General features: G+C 36.5%; 1 protein-coding gene and 1 pseudogene across 1 annotated transcript in view; one reads left to right on the top strand and one right to left on the bottom strand.

The window, feature by feature from the left end:
* Positions 1-24,836, top strand: part of GALNT8 (polypeptide N-acetylgalactosaminyltransferase 8) — a 47,486-nt gene that overhangs the window by 4,894 nt on the left and 17,756 nt on the right. The window contains 2 exon segments of the mRNA XM_045781212.2: positions 2,103-2,397; positions 19,259-19,425. Of these exon segments, the coding sequence (XP_045637168.2) occupies positions 2,103-2,397; positions 19,259-19,425 (462 nt within the window).
* LOC123781693 (large ribosomal subunit protein eL22 pseudogene) lies at positions 22,772-23,617 on the bottom strand (annotated as a pseudogene).

Here is a 24,836-nt window from a genome sequence, read left to right on the forward strand (position 1 = left end):
CCTTGAAGTGAAAGGCAAAGCCTTGGGGAAAGATGAGATCACCAAGGATGGGAGGGGACAGAGGACAAGGAGTGGGGTAATATTTGGGGGACAGGGCAGAGGAGCTTGTTGGATCCCATCTGAAACTCTATGATGCAGAGAGTACTCACTGAGAGAAAAATGATGGCAGCAGAGCCAGTGTAAGCTGAGGTGAACTTGGCTGGGGGCAAGTGGTAGAGTCAGGTGAACCTGGTTCGTTTTTCTTCTGTTGATATTCTTAGCTGAATGGTCATGTGCCCAGGCTCCAAGATGGAGTTATTGTATCTGGAGACAAGGCCACTGGTTTGGATGGCACCAAAGAGAAGATATATTTAATATCAAAATCAGACTCAGCTAAGCTGGCTCTCTGTGGGATACTAATAGATTCTCCTCCTTCCTTTGGGTAGGATGATAGTAAGTCCTGGTTTGCCTAGAATGGTCCGGCTTTACGCCTGTTGTCCTGGTGATACTTGTTGCATAACTATTAATAGGACCCCATCTACTCTGAAAAGTGTCCAAATTAGATGGATTAATTTTATCTTCATCACTAATTTAGGAGCATTGGGTCTTTGAGTGGATTGGCAGGCAGAAGCACTTACATTAAGTAATTACTTCTTTTTTCTCTTTCTCTGTGGAGTCCACAGAGTTGAGCTTGAGGTACATATGGTGAGACTCTCCAAACATAAATCTTATAGGGTTGTTGTAAAGGTGACATAAATAATGGATGGAAAAGTGCTCTGAAATTTGGAGGCTACCTTCCAAAACTATTGCTATTGGTGTGATGGATCCTAGAAGGCCTCTTCTGTATGAAAGTGTCCTCTGCCTGGGCCTATCACTATTTTTTCTTCTTCTCTTCCCTTCCCTTCCCTTCCCTTCCCTTCCCTTCCCTTCCCTTCCCTTCCCTTCCCTTCCCTTCCCTTCCCTTCCCTTCCCTTCCCTTCCCCTCCCTTCCCCTCCCTTCCCCTCCCTTCCCCTCCCTTCCCCTCCCTTCCCCTCCCTTCCCCTCCCTTCCCCTCCCTTCCCCTCCCTTCCCCTCCCCTCCCTCCCTTCCTCCCTCCCTCCCTCCTTCCCTCCTTCCCTCCTTTCTTTTCTTTCTTTCTTTCTTTCTTTCTTTCTTTCTTTCTTTCTTTCTTCTCTTCTCTCTCTTCTCTTCTCTCTCTTCTCTTCTCTTCTCTTCTCTTCTTTCTCTTCTCTTCCTTCCTTCCTTCCTTCTTTCTTTCCTTTCCTTTTTTCTTTTCTCTTCTCTCTTTCTTTCTTCCTTTTCTCTTTCTTCCTTTCTTTCTTCCTTTCTTAAGAGAGTATTTCTCAAATTAATGTGACCATTAGATTTATCTAAAGCAATTATTAAAAATTCAGATTCCCAGGTTCCACCCCAGACCTACTGAATCAGAATCTCTAGGGGACACCTAGGATTCTGTATTTTTAACAAACTTTTGAAGACATTGTTATGATCAAGCAATTTGGAAAATATGGGATTAGGACATCTCCAATTTAAAAGTTCTTGACAAATCAAATATATAAGTGAAGGAAATGGTGGATAATGGTGGAGGTTGGAATAGATCTGCCTTTGTTAGCCACTGATAGTGTAGTATGATGTTTCTCAAATTTCATTGTACAAAGGAATTACTTCTTGTTTTTGTTAAAAATGCAGATTCTGTAACTTCTCTTTTCCCTATCTCTACCTGACTCTATGATTCTGATTTAGTTGATTTGGGGATAAGCCTGAATACCTACATTTTAAAATAATCATGACAATTCTGATATAAGTGTTTCTTGGGCCTTATTCTGAAAAATATTAGCTCATTATCAATCTATTTCTCAGATCATAGTTCCTAGAGAACCTTAAAAGTGTGGGACTCAGGATAGATAAGCTCTCATAAAGGTTTAGGAGAGGTGTGTTCTCGTGCACACCTGGCCAGGACAGCCTTGCATAGCTCTGACAAATTCCCTTGACATACTGCATCTCATGGGATAAGAGACTGCACATTTCAGAATTTGGAGAGGAAAACATTTCAAGAAAATTTGGATGGAAAACAATACGCAGGATTACCTGAAGTATTTTTTCCCTTGCCCTTCATTTGCAGAAGAAAGTATGAAATTGGCTATGAAGCAAGAAGAAAATGTCAACAACACAGTGGTGAGAGTGAAATATGAATATCCTGTTCAAAAGGCATTGAAACTCAAAGCAAGTGAGACCAAGAAGCACAAACCCAAAGAGATACTCTTCCCAGACTCACAGCTTTTCAGGCAGTGGGGTAAGGATCTTTCTGAGGCCCAGCAGAAAAAGGCTGAGGACCTTTTTGAGAAGTTTGGTTACAACGTTTACCTCAGTAACCAGTTGCCTTTCAATCGCACCATCCCAGACTCACGAGATTCCAGGTAGGATGGACCAAGTTTGGGTTGCTAAGGGACCTTGATTTAATTGGGGGATGAGCTTTGGGAGCAATGAAAGTCATGGGTTGAAAGAGGGTTGAGGAATGGAAAATTGATGGGAAAGGAGTTCTGGTAGGCTGACTGAGCAGAGTTCTTGTTTTTAATCCATTTTATAATGGCAGCTCAGAAAGGACAACTGATTGGTCCAAGTGTTTACAGCCCCTTAGAGATGGGCAGAGATGTCGCAGAAATAGATCCTTGTGAATTATGATGATGAATCTAATTCATAATTGTACAGATGAGGAAACTGAGGAAAGACTTGTGCAAGTCACACTGAAGTTAATGGCTCTACTTGCTCCCCTGGTGTTTTCCTCAAATTCTCTGTGTGAATTCCTCTCTGTTATTAATTCTAATTTAAAGAGCTTTCCCTCTCTTTCTCCATCAGTTTCTTCTTCCCATTACTTTTTCTGTCTTTGTTTCTCCCACCATCCTTCATAAGTTTTAAGAATAACAACTTTGTTGAGATATAATGCATATACAATTCATCACTTTAAAGTGTACAATTTAATGGTTTTCAGTATATTCAGAGTGGTGTACCATCACCATAATAAATTTTAAAACATTTTCATCACTTCAAAAAAAATTCCATATCCATTAACAACCCCTCCTTATTTATCTATAATTCCTCATCCCTAGGCAACCATTAATCTACTTTCTGTCCCTATGGATTTACCTATTCTTGACATTTCACATAAATGGAATAATATAATATATGGGTCTTTCATGACTGGCTGTTTTCACTTAGAATAATGTTTTCTTTTTAAAATTATTATTATTATTATTTTATTATGTTCAGTTAGCCAACATATAATACATCATTAGTTTTTGATGTAGTGTTCAACAATTCATTAGTTGCATATAACACCCAGTGCTCATCACAACATGTGCCCTCCTTACTACCCATCACCTGGCTGCACCATCACCCCAAACCCCTCTCCTCTGAAACCCTCAGCTTGTTTTCTGGAGTCCAGAGTCTGTTATGGTTTGTCTCCCTCACTGATTTCTTCCCCTTCAGTTTTCCCTCCCTTCCCCTATGGTCCTCCATGCTATTCCTTATGTTCCACGTATGAGTGAAACCATATGATAATTATCTTTCTCTGCTTGACTTATTTAACTTAGCATAATCCCTTCCAGTTCCATCCATGTCAATGCAAATGGTGGGTACTCATCCTTTCTGATGGATGAGTAATATTCCATTGTATATATGTACCTAGAATAATGTTTTCAAGTTACATTCATGTTATAACATGTATCAATACTTCACTCCTTTTATTGTCAAGTAATACTCCTTTGTTTGGGTACACCACATTTTGTTTAATGTTTGCCAGTTAGTGGACATTTGGATTGTTACCACTTTTTGGCTATTAGGAATAATACTGCTCTGAATATTCATGTGTAAGTTTTTGTATGGACATATGTCTTCAGTTTTCTTGGTTATACCCTAGAAGTATAATTTCTGAGTTATATGATAACTCTATATTTAACATTTCAAGGAACTGTTAGACTGTTTTCCAAAGTGACTGCATCATTGTATATTCTCTCTAGCAGTATATGAGAGCACTGGTTTTTCCACATCCTCACCAATATTTGCTATTTGTCTTTTGATAATAGACATTCTAGTGATGTGAAGGGGTATACCATTGGGGTCTTCATTTAAATTTTCCTGATGTCTAATGATGCTGAGCATCTTTTCATGTGCATATTGGCTATTTGTATACCTTCTTTGGAGAAATGTCTATTTAGAGACTTTCTCCTTTTAAAAATCAGTTTATTTTTTTATTAGTGAGCTGCAAGTGCTCTTTACATATCCTAGATACAAGTTCCAATCAGACATATGGCTTATCCCTTGTGAATTGTCTTTTTACTTTCTTCATGGTTTTCTTTATTACACAAAGGTTATTAATTTGATTTTGTCCAATTCATCTCATTTTTTTCCTATGGTTGCTTGTGTTTGGATGTCGTATTTAAGAAACTAATGCTTAATGCAAAGTCATGAAGATTTATGCCTTTTTTCCCCTAAAAGTTTTGTAGTGTTAATCTTACATTTAGTTTTCGTCCATTTAAAATTAATTTTTGGACATGGTGTGACATAGAGGTCCAACTTCATTTTCTTGCATATGACTATCCAACTGCCCTAGCACACTTTGTTGAAGAGACTACTTTTTCCACATTGGATTGTCTTGCCACCCTTGTCAAAATGAATTGGTCATAAATGTAAGAATTTATTTCCAGATATCAATCCTATCTCATTGATAGATCGATTCCTTATGCCAGTCACTCACTGACTTGACAACTGCAGCTTTTGTAGTAAGTTTTAAAATCAAGAAGTATGAGTCTTCCAAATTTCTTCTTGTTTAAGATTGTTTTAGCTCTTCCAGGACCTTGAATTTCTATATGAATTTTAGGATTAGCCAGTCAATTTCTGTAAACAAACCAGTAGAATTTTGATAGAGACTGGATTGAATCTGTAGATCAATTTAGGGAGCATTGTCATATTAACAATTAAGTCTTTCAATTCATGAACATAGAAAATCTTTGCATTTATTTAGGTTTTCTTTAATTCCTTTCAACAATGTTTTGGGTTTGAGAGTATAAGTTTTGCACTTCTTTTGTTAAATATGTTTATCTTTTTGATGCTATTGGAAGTGAAGTTGTTTTCTTAATTTTATTTTCAAATTGTTCATTGTAAATCTATAGAAACACAATTGTTTTTTGTATATTGAACTTGTATCCTGCAAACTTGCCATATTCATTTATTAATACTAATAGGTTTTTAGTGGATATTTTAAAATTTTTCTATGTATTAGACTATGTCATCTGTACATAGAGAAAGCTGTACTTCTTGCTTTCCAATATGATGACTTTTATTTAATTTTCTGGCTTAATTGCCTGGCTAGAATCTTCAGTAAAATGTTGCATAGACGTGGTGAGAGAGGGCACCTTGTTTTGTTCCTCATTATAGGGGGGAAGCATTTAATATTTCACCACTAAATATGTTAGCTGTGGCTTTTTGTACATGCCCTTTATCAGAAATATCATTCTATTTCTAGTTTGTTTAGTGTTTTTTTTTCTTTCTTTTTTTTCCCTTATTATAAAGGGGTGTTAAATGTTGTCAGATGCTTTTTCTGTGTCTATCAAATTGATCATGTGGTTTTATTCATTATCTATTGATACAGTGTATTACATAAATTGAGGACAGGATGTCAAACAAATCTTAAATTCATGGCATAAATTCTACTTGACCATGGTATGTAATTGTTTCTATATGTTGCTGAATTTAGTTTGCTAATATTTTGAGGATTTTTGTGTCTCTATTCATAAGAAGTATTGGTTTGTAGTTTTCTTCCCTTGTGATATTTTTGTTTGTTTATTTGTTTAAAGGTATTTTTTAATTTATTTGGCAAAGAGAGAGACAGCACAAGCAGGGGGAGAACAGACAGAGGGAGAGGGAGAAGAATGCTCCCCGCTGAGCAGAGAGCCAGACATGGGGCCCCATCCAGGACCCTGGGATCATGACCTGAGCCGAAGGTAGACACTTAACTGACTGAGTCACCCAGGCAGCCCTTTTTTGTTTGGTTTTGTAACTAAGTAATACTAGCCTCATAGAATGACTTGAGAAATGTTTCCTCTTCTATATTTTGGAAACATTTGTGAATGATTGGTATTATGTTTTTTTCAATTACCACCTATTTTTATTTTATTTTATATTTTATTTATTTTTTGTTTTTTATTTTTTATTATGTTCAGTTAGCCAACATATAGTATATCGTAAGTTTTTGTTGTGGTACTCAATGATTCATCAGTTATGTATAACACCCAGTACTCATCCAAACACATGCATTTCCTTAATACTCATCAACCGGTCACCCCATCCCCCCAATCCCCTCCATTCTGTAACCTTCAGTTTGGTATTAATTCTTTTTAAATACCTTGTAGAATTCACCAGAGAAGCCATCTGGGCCTGGATCTATTTTAGTGGGTAATTAGTGATTAATAATTCAATCTCTTTATTTGATGTAGGTCTATGCTGATTTCTATTTATTTTTTTTCAAGATTTTATTTAAATTCAAGTTAGTTCACATATAGCGTAGTATTAGTTACAGGGATAGAATTTAATGATTCATCAGTTGATATAACACCCAATGTTCATTACATCAAGTGCCTTCTTAATGCCCATCACCCGATTATGCCATCTGCCTATCCACCTCCCCTCCAGCAACCCTCAGTTTGTTCCCTTTAGCTAAGAGTCTCTTACGATTTGGTTCCATCTCTGTTTTCATCTTATTTTATTTTTCCTTCCCTCTCCCTATGTTCATCTGATTTGTTTCTTAAATTCCACATATGAGTGAAATCATACGGTTTTTCTGATTTTTCTCTGACTGACTTATTTCACTTACCATAATGCACTCTAGTTCCATCCATGTTGTTGCAAATAGCAAGCTCTGATTCTTTTTGATGGCTGAGTAAAATTCCATTGTATATATGTGTGTGTATAACACACACACACACACACACACACACACGATATATATCTATATATATATATCACATCTTCGTTATCCATTCATCCATCAATGGACATTTGGGCTCTTCCCATGTTTTGGCTAACATACACATGAAAAAATGCTTAACATGATTCATCATCAGGGAAATACAAATCAAAACCACAGAAAAATACCACCTCACACCTGTCAGGATGGCTAAAATTAACCACTCAGGAAACAACAAACGTTGGTGAGGATGCAGAGAAAGGGCAAGCCTCTTATACTGTTGGTGGGAATGCAAACCAGTGCAGCCATTCTGGAAAACAGTATGGAGGTTCCTGAAAAAGTTAAAAATAGAAACTACCTACAACCCAGCAATTGCATCATGAACCCCAATGTTTATAGAAGCACTATCCACAATAGATTTCTTTATTCTTGAGTTGCTTTTGATAATTTGTGTCTCTTTAGAAATTCGTCCATCTCATCTTAATTTTCTAATTCGTGTGAAGATTATTTATAGTGTTCCCTTATAATCTTTTTTAAAATTTTATTTCTGGAAGGTCAATAGTGATGTCCCACTTTTATTCCTCATTTTAGTAATTTGAATATTCTTTGTTATTTTCTTTGTTAGTGTAGCTGAACATTTGTAAATTTTATTGATGTTTTCAAAGAACCAACTTTTCATTGACTATCTCTATTTTTATACTTATGCTCCATTTTATGTATTTCTACTCTCATCTTTATTATTTCCTTCCTTCTCCTTGCTTTGGATTTAGTTTGCACTTTCTATTTTCTTAAGGTGGAAGGCTAGATTACTGGATTTGAGATCTTTCTTTTTTAAAGAATATACTTATTGATAGCTATGAATGTCTTTCCTACCTCTTCTTTAGCTGTATTCTTAAATATTGGTATATTGAGCTTTGCTTTTTCAGTCACCTCAATGTATTTTCTAATTTCCCTTGTAATTTTTTTTGACCCAATGGTTACTTAGGAATGTTTTGTTTAATTTCCATATATTTGTGAATTTCCCTTTTTTTCTGTTTTCATCTCTAATGTCACTCCATTGTAATGAGAGAATCATATTTTGTATTAACTTAATCTTTAAAAAATTTATTGAGGCTTATTTTGTATGTTAGCAAATGGTCTCTTCTGGAGAATGTTGTATGTGCAGTTGAAAGTATTATGCTGTTATTGGATAGAGTGTCCTCTAGATGTCTGTTAGGTCTAGGTTTGTAATGTTACTTAATCTTCTGCCTAATCTTTCCTTGTTTATCTCCTGCCTAGCTGTATCTATTATTGAAAGTAGAATATTGAAGTCTCTAATGATCATTGTTCAATTGTCTATTACTTTCTTCAATTCTGTCAGATTTTATTCTGAGTATTTTGGGACTCTGTTGCTAGATGTATATTTTTACAATTGCCTTATCTTCTGGATAGATTGATCCCTTTGTTGTTATAAAATCTCCCCGTTATCAATGCTAAGATTTTTATTTTAACATCTATTTTATCTGAAATTAGTATAACCACTCTAGCTTTCATATGGTTGCTATTTGCATAATATATCTTTTACTTTCAATCTATTTTTATCTTTTGATCTAAAATGTGTTTCCTGAAGATGTAGTTGGATTTTAAAAAATATAATCTGACAATCCCTACTTTTGATTGGATTGTTTAATTGGATTTAAATTTAATATTTTTAATTATATAGTTGGATTTATGTCTGCCAATTTATCTTTGTTTTCTAATGTTTCATGTCTTTTTTCTTTCATCCTTTACTACTTCTTTTTTATGTTAATATTTTCCAATGAAATAATATTATCCTTTTAATTATTTTTTCAGTATATTTTATAGTTATTTTCTTAATGGCTGCTCTAGGGTTTATTGTGTACATCTTAACTTATCAATCTACTCAGACTTATTCCAATGAGATATAGGAAGTTTAGTCATATAATAACTTCATTTCATCTTCCTTCGTTTTTTGCTATTATTGTTAAATATATTACATATATGTATGGTAAAAAATAAAAAATATACACTTTATATAATTTTATGTCTATTAAAATGAGAAAAAGGGGAGGGAGTATAAATTTATGAAGTTTGTTATATTTATCTTCTTAGTCGTCATGTCTGATTCTCTACACTTGTTCCTGTGGATTCCATTTACCATCTGGTGTCATTTTCTTACATCAGCACAGCTTTGCTCCCATCCACATCTTTTGTGTTGTTACTGTCAAGTATATTAGATAACTATATCTTATAGGCCAAAGAATTAGATACACTTTTTAAAAACATAATTGGTTTTAAAATCAATTAAGAGAAGAAATAGACATTTATACTATCTTTTATAATTATGCAATTTCCTTATACTATCTTTTATAATTATGCAATTTCCTTTCCTGATGCTCTTTGTTCGTGTGTGTGTGTGTGTTGAGTTACTACTGTCTGGGCTTACTTGTTTTCAGGCTAAGGATCTTAGTATTACTTGTAAGGTGGGTTTGCTGCCAATAAATTCTTTCAGTGCTTATTTATTTGCCAATGTCTTTATTTCACTTTTGTATTTGAAAGATGAAAGATAAAACATGCTTGGTTAATTTTTTTTCTTTCTGCACTTTGCATATGTCATCCCATTGTCTTCTGGTTCTAATGTTTCTGATGAGATGCCAACTGTTAATATCACTGGGGTTTCCTTGAATGTGGAAGTTATTTTTCTTTTGCTTCTTTCAAGATTTTCTTTTTATCTTTGGCTTTCAGCATCTTGACTACAATGTATCGGGTGTGTCTCTGCATTTATCTTACTTGAAGTTCATTGAGCTTCTTGGATGTGCCTGGAAGTATTTGAGTATGAATATTTCTTTTGGAGGTTATGAAATATATCAAAAGTTGCAGCCTCTAAGTGCTAAGATCTTATAACTGAATTCATCCAATATCAAATGAATATGGAATTGTGATTAGGAATTTTTTTCCACAAATTTTATTCCATTTATACTTCTAACTGCCAGAACAAAAAAATCATCATTGAGGATCTGACCATAATCCTTGTAGTGCATGGCAGTGGCCTAATATATCATTTAACTGATGAATTGATACTCTTCATCACATCACTCTAAGATGATTCCTTAGCATCCCCTAATCTCTAAATCAGAAAGTAACCAGCATAGCCATAGATGGAGGTGAGAAGCTATCTTTTCACTGAGACTCACTCATCTCAACATGTAGATCACCCCTAAGGCATTTAGAGAAACCTTTTTCCTATACAAGGATGACAACAAAATTTCATCTTTCACGCCAAGGCCAGTTGATTGTAGTGACTGCCTGGAGTATTGTGGTGGGAATCCATATGATCAAAAGCATAGATGATCTGTTAGTGATGCCTGCTATCGTGATAGGGGAGAATGGTGCCATGTGTGTCAGTATTTGCTACTTATGAACCAGGACATGAGTAGGACCTACTACATACATCTCCTAGGTTGATTGCATAATTAGTTCTTTAGGTATGAAGATAATACGCTAGGACCAGTTGGTAAGTGAAGCTGCCTTGTATTTATTAATTTTGGAACATCCAGATTTAATTCCATAAGGATTAACTCATGAAACTGCTTGTCAGAAAATATTACTGTGGACACAAAATATTTATGAATCAAGTATCTACATATATTTGAAAAATGTCTGAGTCACATCTGACACTTAAAACCAAATGAGTACTCTTCCTCCCTGCTGTTCATAAAAATTCCTTCTGGCTCAGACATACATGGATTTCAGAGCTGAAGCATTCTGGAAACCATATGGTTTAAAACTATAGGAAGACCACTCCATTGACTTTCTTTGAGAGAAATAATTCAGCAAATTAGAGGTATTATTACATAGAATTATACAATAATATAAGAATAGACCTTCTATGCCATTTGGTCCAGCTTCCTGCTAAGTGAGATGTCAAAGTGATTGTAATAACTGTTTCCACACCTTTCTGAATAGCTATCTGAGACCAGAAAGATGTTAGCCTTGGCAGCTCTCCTGTTGTCATGTCCTCTCTTTACCTTTCAGAGACCAGAGAAAGGTTACTCAAGAGAGCACTGTGTGGAATTGGAGAATCAGTCAGTTACTTTATTGAGTTTGGGTAGATGTTAAATACCAACAAATGATTATAACACATGAAAAAGCATAGCTTCAATTGTTAATCTTTAATAGAGAGTTCACCAAAGTGCTGTGACCAGGACCACCTACAAAATTTGCAGGGCCCAGTGCAAAATGAAAAGGTGGTGCCTTTTGTCCAAAAACTATTAAGAATTTCAAGATGGTGTTAAGAAAGTATTAAACCAAGTTAACTCACTAAGTGTGGGGGCCTGTGTGACTGCATAGGCTGCACACCCAGGAAGCTGGCCTTGCTGCTGGCATAACTTGCCTTAGGGAATCCCAATGTAAGAATATATTTTGCAATTGTTTAAAGTCTGTTTCCATGTGTGCATATCAGTTTATTTGTTATACACAATGGTAGTTTCAGGTAAAGTGATACACATAAAGTTTATCTTTCTAGCTCTAACACCTAGAAGCTATCTTTTCTCTTTCTCCCATTGCACCCTCCCATTGCACCCTCCTGTCATTCCTTGATCATATGGAGTGTGGTTCCATATTGGAAGGATTTGCCAAAGATCAGTTCCTGTAACTGTCATCCAACTAATGAATATTGTTTTAGGATTTTCTGCTGTACCACCCAATATGGTATCCACTAGTCACATGTGGCTATTTAAAATTAAATTAATTATCCCATTCCCCCACCCCCCTCCCCTCTGAAGACCTCAGTTTTTGGGTGGTAGGGAGGGCACATATTGCATGGTGCACTGGGTGTTATGCGCAACTAATGAATCATCGAACTTTACATCAAAAACCAGGGATGTACTGTATGGTGACTAACATAATATAATAAAAATATTTTAAAAAATAATAAAATTAAATTAATTAAAATGGAATTAAATAAACAATTTAGTTTTTTTGGTTACACAGTGACATTATAAGTGCTCAATAGCCACACATGACTAGTGGCTATCATAATGTACAGCACAGATTTGGAACATTTCCATCACTGCAGGAAATTCTGTTGGACAGAGCTGGTCTAACCATTCTAGGTCAGGTGTTGGGGAGCAAGGGGGAAGGAGAAATCATTCTTTTTGGAACTGTAGGAGCCACATATCTTGCTTCCCTTGATATAAAGTGGAGAAGAGAATATAGGGTGTGGGCAAGAGAAATGTTGGGAAAACATTTAGAATATAGCCAAGACAGTATTCAAAAGGAAGCATGGGAGACTGAATAGAAAAAAGAAAATCTGAAGGTGGTTGATTGAATTATGTGGATTAGAGGGAAGAGAAGCTGAACAAAATTTTAATCAGGTTTCAATTTAACTTAATTACCAACTCTTACTCTTGATTAAATGCATATTTATTATATAACCCGTCTGTACTAGACATTACAACTGCCTCTGAACAGTTGTAAGAATTCAAGTTTCATCTCTCACACTCTTTTGCTTTAAATATTGATGATCTTCAGACTTTTAGCTTAAGGCTCTTTTCTGAATGTAAAACTTGAGTGATTTTTTTCCATCTCTTATGAATCCAGCCACCACTTACAGGGTGATGGTTCCTAAATTCACTTGTCTCCAATCTAGGTTGTTCAATTGTGGCCCTGGGACCATATATGCCATGACCTGCTGGGGAAATCCATGGTATGACTCACAGGTGCATCCTACTCAACATGGCCAAACCAAAATGTGTCAATTTCTTTTTCTCCTCTCATTGTTCCTAGTTCAGTGAATGGTACCACTGTTCAAGTAATAAATGTAAGAACAAGAATAGCAATAATCACCAAAATAGTAATAGTAGCAGCTAACATTAAATGAGCACTTCTTTCATTCTGAGAATTTTTGCACATTATTGCATTTGACCCTCATAATAATACTGTTGTGAAATAATAGAAAAAATATATTTGTCTCTGTCCCCTGTTCCTGACACAAAGCTAAAATCCTTGTGATTTCCTAACTGATGAGAACACCATGAGTATCTTTTGTTCTAATGAGGTGACTCTGAGTGGATCCCTGGTTGGGGTCTGGTTTCAAGAAATATATACCATGATAAGAAGCTCAGAATTTTCAGCCCAACCCCCATCCCTCAGAGAAGGAAGAGGGACTGATAATAGAATTAATCTTCGGTCATGCCTATGTGGAGAAGCCTCCATAAAATCTCAGTAGTATGGACTTTGGAGAGCATCCAGGTTGGTGAACACATCGATACAGGGAGGGTGACACACCCCAATTCTATGGAGACAGAAGCTCCTGCAGTCAAGACCCTCCCAGACCTTGCCCCATGTATCCCTTCATCTGGCTCTTCATCTGTATCCATTATCACATCCCTAAATAAACTGGTAAAGATAAGCTAGTGTTTCCCTGAGTTCTGTGAGCCACTATAACAAATTAATTAAATCTGAGGAGAGGGTAAAGGGAACCTCCAATTTGTAGACAAGTCAGACAGAAGTTGTGGGTAATCAAGGGATCTACTATTGCAATTGGCATGTAAAGTGGGGTAAGAGCAGTCTTGTGAGACTGAGCCCTTAACTTATGGAGTCTGACACTGCCTCCAGGTAGATACTGTCAGAATTGAGTTAAATTTAGAATACCTAGCTGGAGTCAGAGAGAATTGCTTGGTGTGGGCAAAACTCACACACATTTGGTGACCAGAGGTATTAAAATTGAAGTGTTCCGTGTGGTAATAATGTAAATAATAAAGGAGACAAACTGTTTTTTTTTCTACATAGGTGGAAAACAGGGTAAGTTTCTTCTTATACAGTTATAAGTTATATACTTATATTTGTGATGTAAGTATTATTATGATTATGATTGATTATGATTATGATTATTGCTACTACCATTTCATAGGTAAAGAAGGCACAAAAAGGGTAGGTAATTTTTTCAAGATCGTACAAATAGAAAGTGCTAGAGCTGTGACTTGAATATGGGTCTGTTGGAGACTTTGCTCTTACTTGCTCTCATTCGTTGTACCACACTCCTAAGAGCATTGGCATCATCCGAGAGCCTATTAGAAATGTGGAATTTCAGATTCTACCCAAAATTACTGAGCCAGAATCTGCCTTTTAACAAGATCCGCAGGTAGTTTGTAGGCACCTAGAGCTTGAGATGCATGTGATATGATATCCTCCCTCCAACCTCCTACCTGCTCACCACAGTCAAGTGACTAGGAAATCAAATTGAGACTATTCTTCCTTTCATTCTTCAGAGCATGTCTTAGCTGAGGTCTTCATACTTACCATACTTGTCCTTTGCTTAAAATTCTTCAGAACCTACCTAGTTTCGTTAGTCTTCATTGTTTGGTCCTGCTGGTCTGTCCAGCCTTATTTTTTGTAACTATTGCTGAGCAGTGCAGTTCTTCAAACAGTGTGTGGTCTTTGTGTCCCTCTGGATTCATCTGTATTGCAGCCTTCACCTAAAATTTTCTTACACTCTCAGGGGCTGCAACTCAAATGTCTGTAGAGATCTACTACATGAGGGGTATGGTCAACAGGGAAACATATGCTGCGAGTAGCTGTAGCAACTCTAACTCTGGTCAGAAGAGGAGCTATCAGCAGGGAAGGTGGTTGAAGTGAGACAGATGTTTAGTTTGTCAGAGAGAACAAAAGTCTGGATTTTTAAAAAAAAATGTTGGCAATTACTTTACATTTTAAAAATATATATGGATTGAGTCTTCCTTCAGAATGGCAGAATGTTGAGTGTAGCGTTTCTTCTCTCCAACAAAATAGCTAGATGATTAGAGGAATTCATAAAAAAGAATAAAGTTTCTAGAGTGGAAATACATGAAATAAAAATAGAAAAACAACAGAGAAAACCATCAGAGTTGTGTTTTAAAAGATCAACAAAATTAATAAAACTTATCTAGATTGACAAAGAAAAAACCAGAAAAGACTAAAATCATGATTGGAAGAAGTTCATCACTATTGACCTTATAGAAATGAATGACTATTAAGGAGTACTATAACAACTCTCTCCCAACAAACTAGAAAATCTAGAAGAAGTGAACAAATTCTTAAAAACACACACACCACAAAAACTGGCTAAAGGGGAAATAGAAAATCTGAGTAGATCTCTCACAGGAGGTTGAATTAGTAACTGAAGTATTACTCAGGTCCAGACGGCTTCACTGGTAAATTCTACCAAACTTTAAACAAGACTTAGCTTCAACTCTTCTTAAACTCTTTCTAACAATTGAAGAGAAGGGAATACTCCACAACTACTTATATGAGGCAGTATTACCCGGACACCAAAGCCAGATAAATACATTGCAAGAAAAGAAAACTGCAGAGCAGCAACCCTTATGACTATAGATGTCAAAATCCTCAACAGAATACTAGAAAACTGAATCTAACAGAATAGAAACAAGATTATATACCACAACCAAGTTGGGATTTAAGCCAACAATATAAAGTTGATTCAAACTCTGAAAATAATCAATGTAATACATCATCTTAATAGAATAAAGGACAAAAGCCACACTATAATCTCAATAAACACAGAAAAAAGGACTTGACAAAATCCAATCCTTTCATGATTAAAAACACTCAACAAGCACGGAATAGATGGAAACTTCCTCAGCCTAGCAAAGGGCATCTACAAAAAGCCCATATCATTCCTAATGGTGAAAGACTGAAAGCTTTCCCTATATGATGAAACTAAACAAGTATGTCTGACATCAACACTTGTATTCAATATTTTAGTCAGGCAAGAAAAAGAAATAAATGGCAACCATTTGGAATGGAAGAAATAAAACTATTTCTATTCACAGATGAATGATCTTATATATAGGAAATCATAAAAATCCATTAAAAACTATTAAGGGCGCCTGGGTGGCACAGTCGTTAAGCATCTGCCTTTGGCTCAGGGCGTGATCCCAGCGTTCTGGGATCGAGCCCCACACCAGGCTCCTCTGCTAGGAGCCTGCTTCTTCCTCTCCCACTCCCCCTGCTTGTGTTCCCTCTCTCACTGGCTGTCTCTGTCAAATAAATAAAATCTTAAAAAAAACTATTAGAACTAATAAATGAATACAGCAAGGTTGCAGGATGCAAGATCAATACACAAAATTTAATCATGTTTCTACAGATTCATACTGAACTATTCAAAAATAAAATTAAGAAAAGAATGCCACTTAGCATCAAAAAAATACTTGGGACTAAATTTAACAAAGAAGTGCAAGCTTGTAAATGGAAAACTAAAACACATTGGTTAAGAAATTAAAGATTTAAATAAATGGAAAACATCCCATATTCATGGTTGCAACATTTAATTTTGTTAAAATAACAATAGTCACCAAGTTGATCTACAATTGGATTTTGGGTAGAAATTGACAAGTTGATCCTAAAATTAAAATGAAAACACAAATGGTCCCAAATAGCCAAAACACACCGAAAAAGAATAGAGAATAGAGAAAAGAAGAATAAAGTTACAGGACTCACATTTTCTCTATTTCAAAACTTATAAAAGCTACAAAAATCAAGACAAGTTTTAACTGGCTAAGGATAGACATATAAATCAGTGGAATAGAATTGATACCCAGAAATAAACTCTTACATTTATGGTCAATTGATTCTTGATGGGGGTGCCATGACATTGTGATTTATACTAAGAAATATATATTTGGTCCTCACCCCTGTTCCTGACATAGAGTATCTAAAATCCTTGTAATTTCCTAAGTGAGAAGGGAGATGAAAGTGTCTTTTGGTAACCTTAACAAGCTCTTTTCAGCCCTGGAAAACCTCGAAGGATATGAGCTGGTTGCCAGAGTAATGAACCCTATAATTATAAGGTTGGAATATTCAGCTCCTCCTACATCTTCGACAAGGGAGAGGGGTTGGAGATAGACTTGACTACTAACAGGCAATGATCTTATCAATTATGCGTATTGAAGCATGAAGCATGCCAGGGGTGTGCTGCACCCCAAACTCCACTGGGACAGAAGTTCCTGTGCTCTGGACCCTTCCAAACCTCGCCCTGTGTATCTCATCACATGGCAGTTCATTCATATCTTTTAGTATCCTTTATAATAAACTGATAATCTGGTAAGTAAATTGGTTTCCTGAGTTCTGTGAGCCGCTCTAGCAAATTAATCTAACCCAAGGAGGGGGTCTTGGAAACTTCCAATGTATAGCTCGTGGGTCAGAAGCACTGATAACAACCTAAACTTTTGATTGGCCTCCAGAGTGGTGTGTGTGGGAAGGGGCAGTCTTGTGGGTGTGAACTCTTAACCTGTGTGATCTGACGTTAACTTCAGGTGGGTAGTATCACAATTCAGTTAAATTATAGGACACCCAGCTGGTGTCACAGAATTATTTGATGTGGGGAAAAAAACCCCACTATCCGGTCATCAAAGTTTTCATTATGAGTAGTGCTGTGAGTAGAGAGAAAGAGATACACAGGAGAGTTTTTCCTCTTTATAGGTGCTAAGGCAACTGAATGGGGGCAAGAATTTTCTCTTCAACAGATGGCACTGGGACAACTGGCTATTTATATGCAAACAGATGAAACTAGGCCCTTATACCATACATAAATATTAACTCAAATGATCATAGATGTAAATAAGACTAAAGCTTTTAAGAGAAAACACAAGAGTAAATCTCAGAGATCATGGGTTTGTCAATGGTTTTTAGATATGACACCAAAAGCTTAAGTGATAAATGATTGAAAAGTTGGACTTCATCAAAACTGAAAAATCTTTACTGCAAATAATATCATCAAGAAGGTTAAAAACAGCTCACAGGGTGGGAGAAAATATTTGCAGACCATATATATGATAAAGTACTTGAATCTAGAATACGTTAGTAACTCTTATACCTCAATAGTAAAAAGACAAATAACCAAATTAAAAATAAACAAAGGACTTAGACATGCTCCAAAAAAGATACCCACATGGCCAACAAGCACATCTGAAACTAATGATATATTAACTATATATTAACCAATTGAATTCAATAAAATAAGTTAATAAAAAAGAGAACAAGAGAAGATGCTAAGCATCATTGCTAATTAGGGAAATGAAAATCGAAGTCACAGGGAGGTAATACTTCACACCCACTGGGATGACTATCATCAAAATGACAGATAATGACAAGTGTTGTCCAGGATGTAGAGAAATTAGGACCCTCATTTGTTACTGGTCGTAATGTAAAATGGTACAGCCACTTTGGAAAACACTACAGCAGTTCATTAAATTGTTAAACAGAGTTGTCCTATGACTTAGCAATTGCACTCTTAGATGTATATATGTGAAATGAAAACATATGCCAACACAAAAGTTGTTCAAGAATGTTCACAGTGGCATTAACAATAGCCAAAAAATGGAAAACATTTTAAATGTCCAACAACTGATGAATGGATAAACATGTGGTGTATCCATGCAATGAAATATTATTTGACAGTAAAAGGGAATGAAGGTCTGATGCATGCTACAATATGGATGAACCTTGAAAACATTATGCTAAGTGAAAGAAGCTAGTCATAAAAAACCACATATAGAGGTTTCTATAGAGATAGAAAGTAGATTAGTGGTTGCCTTTAGCTGAAGGGAGTGGGGGTGGAATCGGTTGGGGAGAATGGACAGTGACTGGTAATGGGTATGGGGTTTCTTTTTAGTGTGATGAAAATGTTCTGAAATTTGACAATGGCAATGTTTGCTCAACTCTGTGAATGTTATAAAAAACACTCGCATACTTCTAAATAGGTGAATTTTTATCATATATGAAGTATATATCGATAAAGATGTTAAAAGTAGAGAGTAAGCTAGTATCTGGTATATGGTAAATATTTAATAATGTAAACTATGAAATTTAAAAAATGTGTCAAGCATAATTCTTTGAACAGCTCCTTACCTCTCTATAGTGATGAAGTAGAGGATTGTTTCAGAAATGACTGACAGTCTGAGAACATGGGGAAAAGGTGGTGGCAATGACAGAAGACCTCTGGCAAGAAAGTAAATTTAGAGATGGGGGAGGAATAGGGATTCCTTTTGGAGGAATGCTGGATGTTCAAAGGGATCCATCTGCTGAAGATTAATATGAAAGACATGGATTTTATCCTCATAATAGGAAAATTTTGGTTAAACACATATAAAATCTTGCTACTGTGACAATCACCTGAGAATTTCCCTTCTTAATGAGTTTGGGAGTTGGTGAGCAGATTGATATATTAAAACATCATATATAGTGAAGGGGTAGATTGGATAGTAATGTTGAAGTAATTTTTAAAAGGTAATATGGTTATTTAAAATGGTTTCTTATAGGTGTCTTCAGAAGACATATCCTTCACAACTCCCATCCCTTGGTGTCATTCTCATATTCATGAATGAAGCTCTGTCCATTATACAACGGGCCATCACTAGTATCGTCAACCACACCCCCTCTCAATTGTTAAAGGAGATCATCTTGGTGGATGATTTTAGCTCAAATGGTGAGCAACTTGATCAAGGAATAATAGTTTATTGACTGTGATGGACTGGAAAAGGGTTTTCTCTTAGGTATTAGGACACTTTGCGCTATATATAGTGAAGAGAAAGGGATCATTTATTGTGGCCCTATGTGCTGGACACATTAATATTCACAAAGTTAAGGCAGAAGATTATTATCTTGATTACACAGATGGGGAAACTAAGACACAGAGAGATAGACCACATAATGTGCCCAAATTGCATAGTGAGTTAATGGTGGAGCTGAGTCAGGTCCTGGACTGAGTGACTCTGAAACCTTTCCATGCACCGTGATGGAGACCTGAGGGAGTAAAGTGGGTCCAAAAGTAGCCTCAGATACCAAGAAGGGATTCAGAACTGTTCCCTATGAGGAAAGCAATCTTCCTGGGTAATTAAACACAGAGAAAATGGAGCTTTCGATGCTGAGACTCTTCACAGTGGCAATGTTTCTTGCTCACACCATGCCCTATCCCCATCCCTGTCTAGTTCACCCAGGAGGGACATGGAGAAGCAGGAGATGGTGGACCTGAATCCTCATTTTCTGGGATTTCAGAATCCCGGTTCCTTCCTTATAAGATCTGTGTCCATGGGTATCTCAACTTCTCTATGCTCCAGTTTCCTTATCTGCAAAACATGAATGTAATAATAACTATCTCATAAATTGTAAGGAGAGTTACGTGAGATAATCATGGCAGCTAACATTTTTCCAAACACCTTATGTATGTCAACTGTTTCTTTTTTTTAATGTTTTTTTATTATATTATGTTAGTCACCATACAGTACATCCCTGGTTTTTGATGTAAAGTTTGATGATTCATTAGTTGCGTATAACACCCAGTGCACCATGCAATACGTGCCCTCCCCACCACCCATCACCAGCCTATCCCATTCCCCCAGCCCCTCTGAAGCCCTCAGTTTGTTTCTCAGAGTCATTACAATAACCTATGAGGAAGAACCATGGTTTTGGCCATTTTACAGATGCAAAAACCTAAGGCATAGTTTGGTTAAGGAATTTGCTAAATATCACAATGCTAGTAAGTGACAAAATTGAGATTTGCAAAGTCCAGAGCCCTATCTCTAGCCACTATGTTCACTGATTTAATATGTAGATTATGAATAGTATTTAGCATATAGTAACCTCTCAGCCAGTGTTAGCTCTTAGTTTTTTAAGTTTTGAAGAAAGTAGAATAAAGTCACAGAGATTGGGGCTAGCAATAAGAAATTTCTTACAGTAAGGACTGTGGAGTAGCTGCTCATGGGAAGCAGAATTTGTTCCTTCTCTGGGGGATCTTTAAGTACCACACGGGTACTTATTGCAGAGTCAAATTAGGGGCAGTTTGACCCAAGAGAAAGAGGCAAATTACCTCTAAGCCTTCCTTTTTGGATTATCAGACATTAAAAATACTCCTTTTTATGTTTTAAATATCTTCCTTTCTTGTCATTTCAATATAAGTGCACAAAAAATAAGAAGTTACAGTTCCCAAGCAGAATTCCACTGAAAACCAAATAAAAGGAAACGGTTGACTTCATTCCTTTCTGGACCTGCACACCTGGTTTTTGAGTAAGAAATAATAACTTGATTAGAAAGACCTCTGTCCTAGACATCTGAACATACCCTGGCTCCACTCCCTGTCTCTGTGAGATGATCTGAAGCAAGTAGTCTCACCTGTCTGAGATTCAATTTCTTTGTGGGGCAAATGTAAGTGCTGAGCTGAAGATATATTTTCCTGTGGAAAAAAAAATCAATGGTTCTTTAATTCCACATTTCATGAAGAGTAGATAAGAATTAATTCAAGATTTCTACCTATGGAACAAATGAAATCAAAAGATACAAGATGACAAACATAGGGTAGACACATAAAGAGAGGTCAAGCAAAACTCTGGATCATTCCAAACCATTCCCCTATCATATAACACATCTCTCTCATCTTTGGTCAGGAACCCATTATGTTTTTCATAGAGATAATGTGTGAATGGGCACAGAAGAGGGGACTGTTAATCATTCTTTGACTGATGTTTCTGGGACAGGAATTAGATTCTCTCTCATTAACCATGAAAATATCAACTAGGTTGGTCCTAAACTGAACAGAACCTAAAAATCTGTTTTGTGTTAAATTGAGGAAAATAAATGGAAGTCTACCACATATGCTACAAGAGAAACTTACTATTAATTTCACTTTATGGGGCAAGTAACTCCACTACTGCGTGTCTCCACTTCCTCATCTGTAATATGGGGGAAATAATAGTGTTTACCTATAGGACAGTTTTGAGGATGAAATAAGACATGTAAAGTCCTCAACACAGGACTTTCTCCCAATAAATGTTAACTAGTGTTACTACTTGTTGTTTATCTCAGTATCATTTGTAGTACAGTTGAAATGCCATCACTTGGTTATGCCCCCTTCTTTTTTTCCCTGAGATATGAAGCTTCATTTGTATCAGGTCAAATGTTTCAAGTGTCAACAGAGCTAATCCAACTTTTTCAGAAATGGTATTAATATAGGTGGAATTCTGTATTTTCTCTCCAATTTTAGGCAAATTTTATAACTAACAACTATTTACTGAGTTTGTACCCAAAACCAGGCAGTATGCAAGGAAGAGAATGTCACTGATTTCAAGAAGTTCCCATATTGCTTTATGAGGCAAGACATACCTATGGAAAGATATTTCAACATATGAAGAATCGTGTGTCAAATTGATTGAGCTGTCAATGAGTGCGAGAAAGCCTGGAGAAATGGCTGGGATGAACTAGAGCGGCTTCCTGGAGGAGGTGGACCTGAATTGGGACTTGCAAATTTGGTAGGATTTAGATGAGCAAAGAAAACAAAGGAAGACTGGGTATGTGTCTGTGGGTGTGGGGGGTAGAGAGTGATGAAAAGAATGATATGAGCAACTTTGCAGAACCCAGAAGCACCCTGAGCTGAACATCCCAGAATAAAGAGTTTGGGGGCAAAGAGGACCAGTGGGAGAGTAAGGCTGAGAAGGGAGCATAAGTTTACTTTAGAAGATCCATTGAAGGGTCTTTAATTCTTGTGCTGGATTGTAGGCATTATTTCTGAGAGGATGACTCAGAATCTGCAACTCATAAAATTTTGGAATTGGAAGGATCCTGACATATTATCCAGCCTTTCTTTCTAAATTGAGGAAACAGATACCCAAACGGGAAGAGACACAGAATTAGATAGTGAGAGAGGCTGAATTGTACACTAGATATCCAGGGTCTATGGCAAACTCTTTTTTCTTTTTTTTTTCCTTTTTTCTTTTTTCCCACCATTTTGGTTCACACAATTTATTTAAGAACGCATATGGAAAACTCAAGATAAATGACTTTTAATCTTCATCTTCCACCTCGCCTTTATCCTGGTTAATCTGGAAGAAATGTAATTCTTAATTATGCTGTTAACAACTATGTACAACCAATCACACAGATTATTCTTCATATTTTTTGGTGAGATTTTTCAAATACCTTTTAGGAAAAGTTACCTCAGAAGTTATGATAATCCTCTCACATTTGCTGCAACATGGATGGCACTGGAGGAGATAATGCTAAGTGAAATAAGTCAAGCAGAGAAAGACAATTATCATATGATTTCTCTCATCTATGGAACATAAGAACTAGGAAGATCGGTAGGGGAAGAAAGGGATAAAGAAAGGGGGGGTAATCAGAAGGGAGAATGAAGCATGAGAGACTATGGACTCTGAGAAACAAACTGAGGGCTTCAGGGGGACGGGGTGGGGAATGGGATAAGCTGGTGATGGGTAGTAAGGAGGGCACGTATTGCATGGTGCACTGGGTGTTATATGCAACTAATGAATCATCGAACTTTACATCAAAAACCAGGATGTACTGTATGGTGACTAGCATAATATAATAAAAAAATTTTAAAAAATAGCACCGATGATAAAGCTAATACATTAAATCAGGCTAATGCAGCCATATAATTTACAAAAAAAAAAGAAGTTATGATAATCCTGCTCTTGCTCCTTTCAGTGATTAATCCTCCACCAGGATTCCCAGGTTTTCCATTAACTTTGATTTTTTCTTGAAGAAATTGCTAAAAAAAAAAAAAAAAGGCAGAATCCATGATTCTGTCTTCTACAGGGGGGGTGCCATCAAGTGTGAACTTCAGAAACTTCTCCCCCCAACTTTGCCACAAGCCTTTTCAGGGGCACCATGGTGGCAGGAGAAGAAAAAACATGGCAACCCCTTCTGATTGCTTCCTGAATGTAGTGACTGGGTAAATGTAGGGACTTTCCAGTTGGTTTCTCACAGTCAGAGCAAACAGTCTTCAGATCCACTGGCTCTCTTTAAAACTTCAATTTTTGGGGACACCTGGGTGGCGCAGTCGTTAAGTGTCTGCCTTCGGCTCAGGGCGTGATCCCAGCATTCTGGGATCAAGCCCCACATCAGGCTCATCCTCTAGGAGCCTGCTTCTTCCTCTCCCACTCCCCCTGCTTGTGTTCCCTCTCTCGCTGGCTGTCTCTCTCTCTGTCAAATAAATAAATAAAATCTTTTAAAAAAATAATTTTAAAAAATTAAAAAATAAAAACTTCAATTTTTGAGTCAGTCTTCCTGGAGTGCAGCTGGGGAAGTTCTAACATAGGGTAAAGTTTTGTGCCGCAGTCATGTAGGTATTGATCTCAGATCTTGGTCACTCCAGTACTCACAAATCTACTCTTCTTTTGAAAGAGGAGCCAGCAAGAATCTCATCTCGGGCCCTGGGAAGAGAGGAATAGAGAGAGATCATGATAAACCCAACCAAGTACACACATAGTACTTTAGGCAGCATGGTATGGTGGTTAGACAGAATATGGACTCATATCCAGGGTGTGCCACTTATCATATGTGTAACTTGGACAACCTTCTTAATCTCTCTGTGCCTCAGGAGGTTTTTTTGTCTGTAAACTGAGGATACGGAAATACCAACTTATAGGATAATTTGAAATTTAAGTAAATTAATGTTATCAATGGAAAACTCAGTCACTTGGTTAGATATCTTAAACACTGCTTAGTGATTTACATGCAAGTTGTTCTCGTACATATGAGGAAATCAACTGGTAGGCTCAAAGAGCAAATTTATAGACAGGCTTTATAAAAGAGAGGGGAAGATGGAAGAAAAAAGTGTAAACAATCTGGGAATAGTGAATCCTGTTTGCATAATTTAGAGGATAAATTCATTAGCTAGAAGCTGGAAAAGTGATCAGCCTGGGCATTCTATCCAAAACTGGTCCTTCAGTAGGCCAAGTAGAAATATGTAAAACAAGACAAAACAGTTTCAGTTGTTTATGGATTCTCCAGAAAATCTTGAGAGTTTAGCCATGGGGAAGACATTCCAGGATGTCTCTATAATATCTGTTCATCAGCACCTCTACCTTAGTTAGGTCAGGTCTATCT

The sequence above is a fragment of the Ursus americanus genome, chromosome 25, assembly GCF_024610735.1.
Source record: "Ursus americanus isolate L20-20 chromosome 25, mUrsAme1.1.p, whole genome shotgun sequence".
Lineage (NCBI taxonomy): Eukaryota > Metazoa > Chordata > Mammalia > Carnivora > Ursidae > Ursus > Ursus americanus.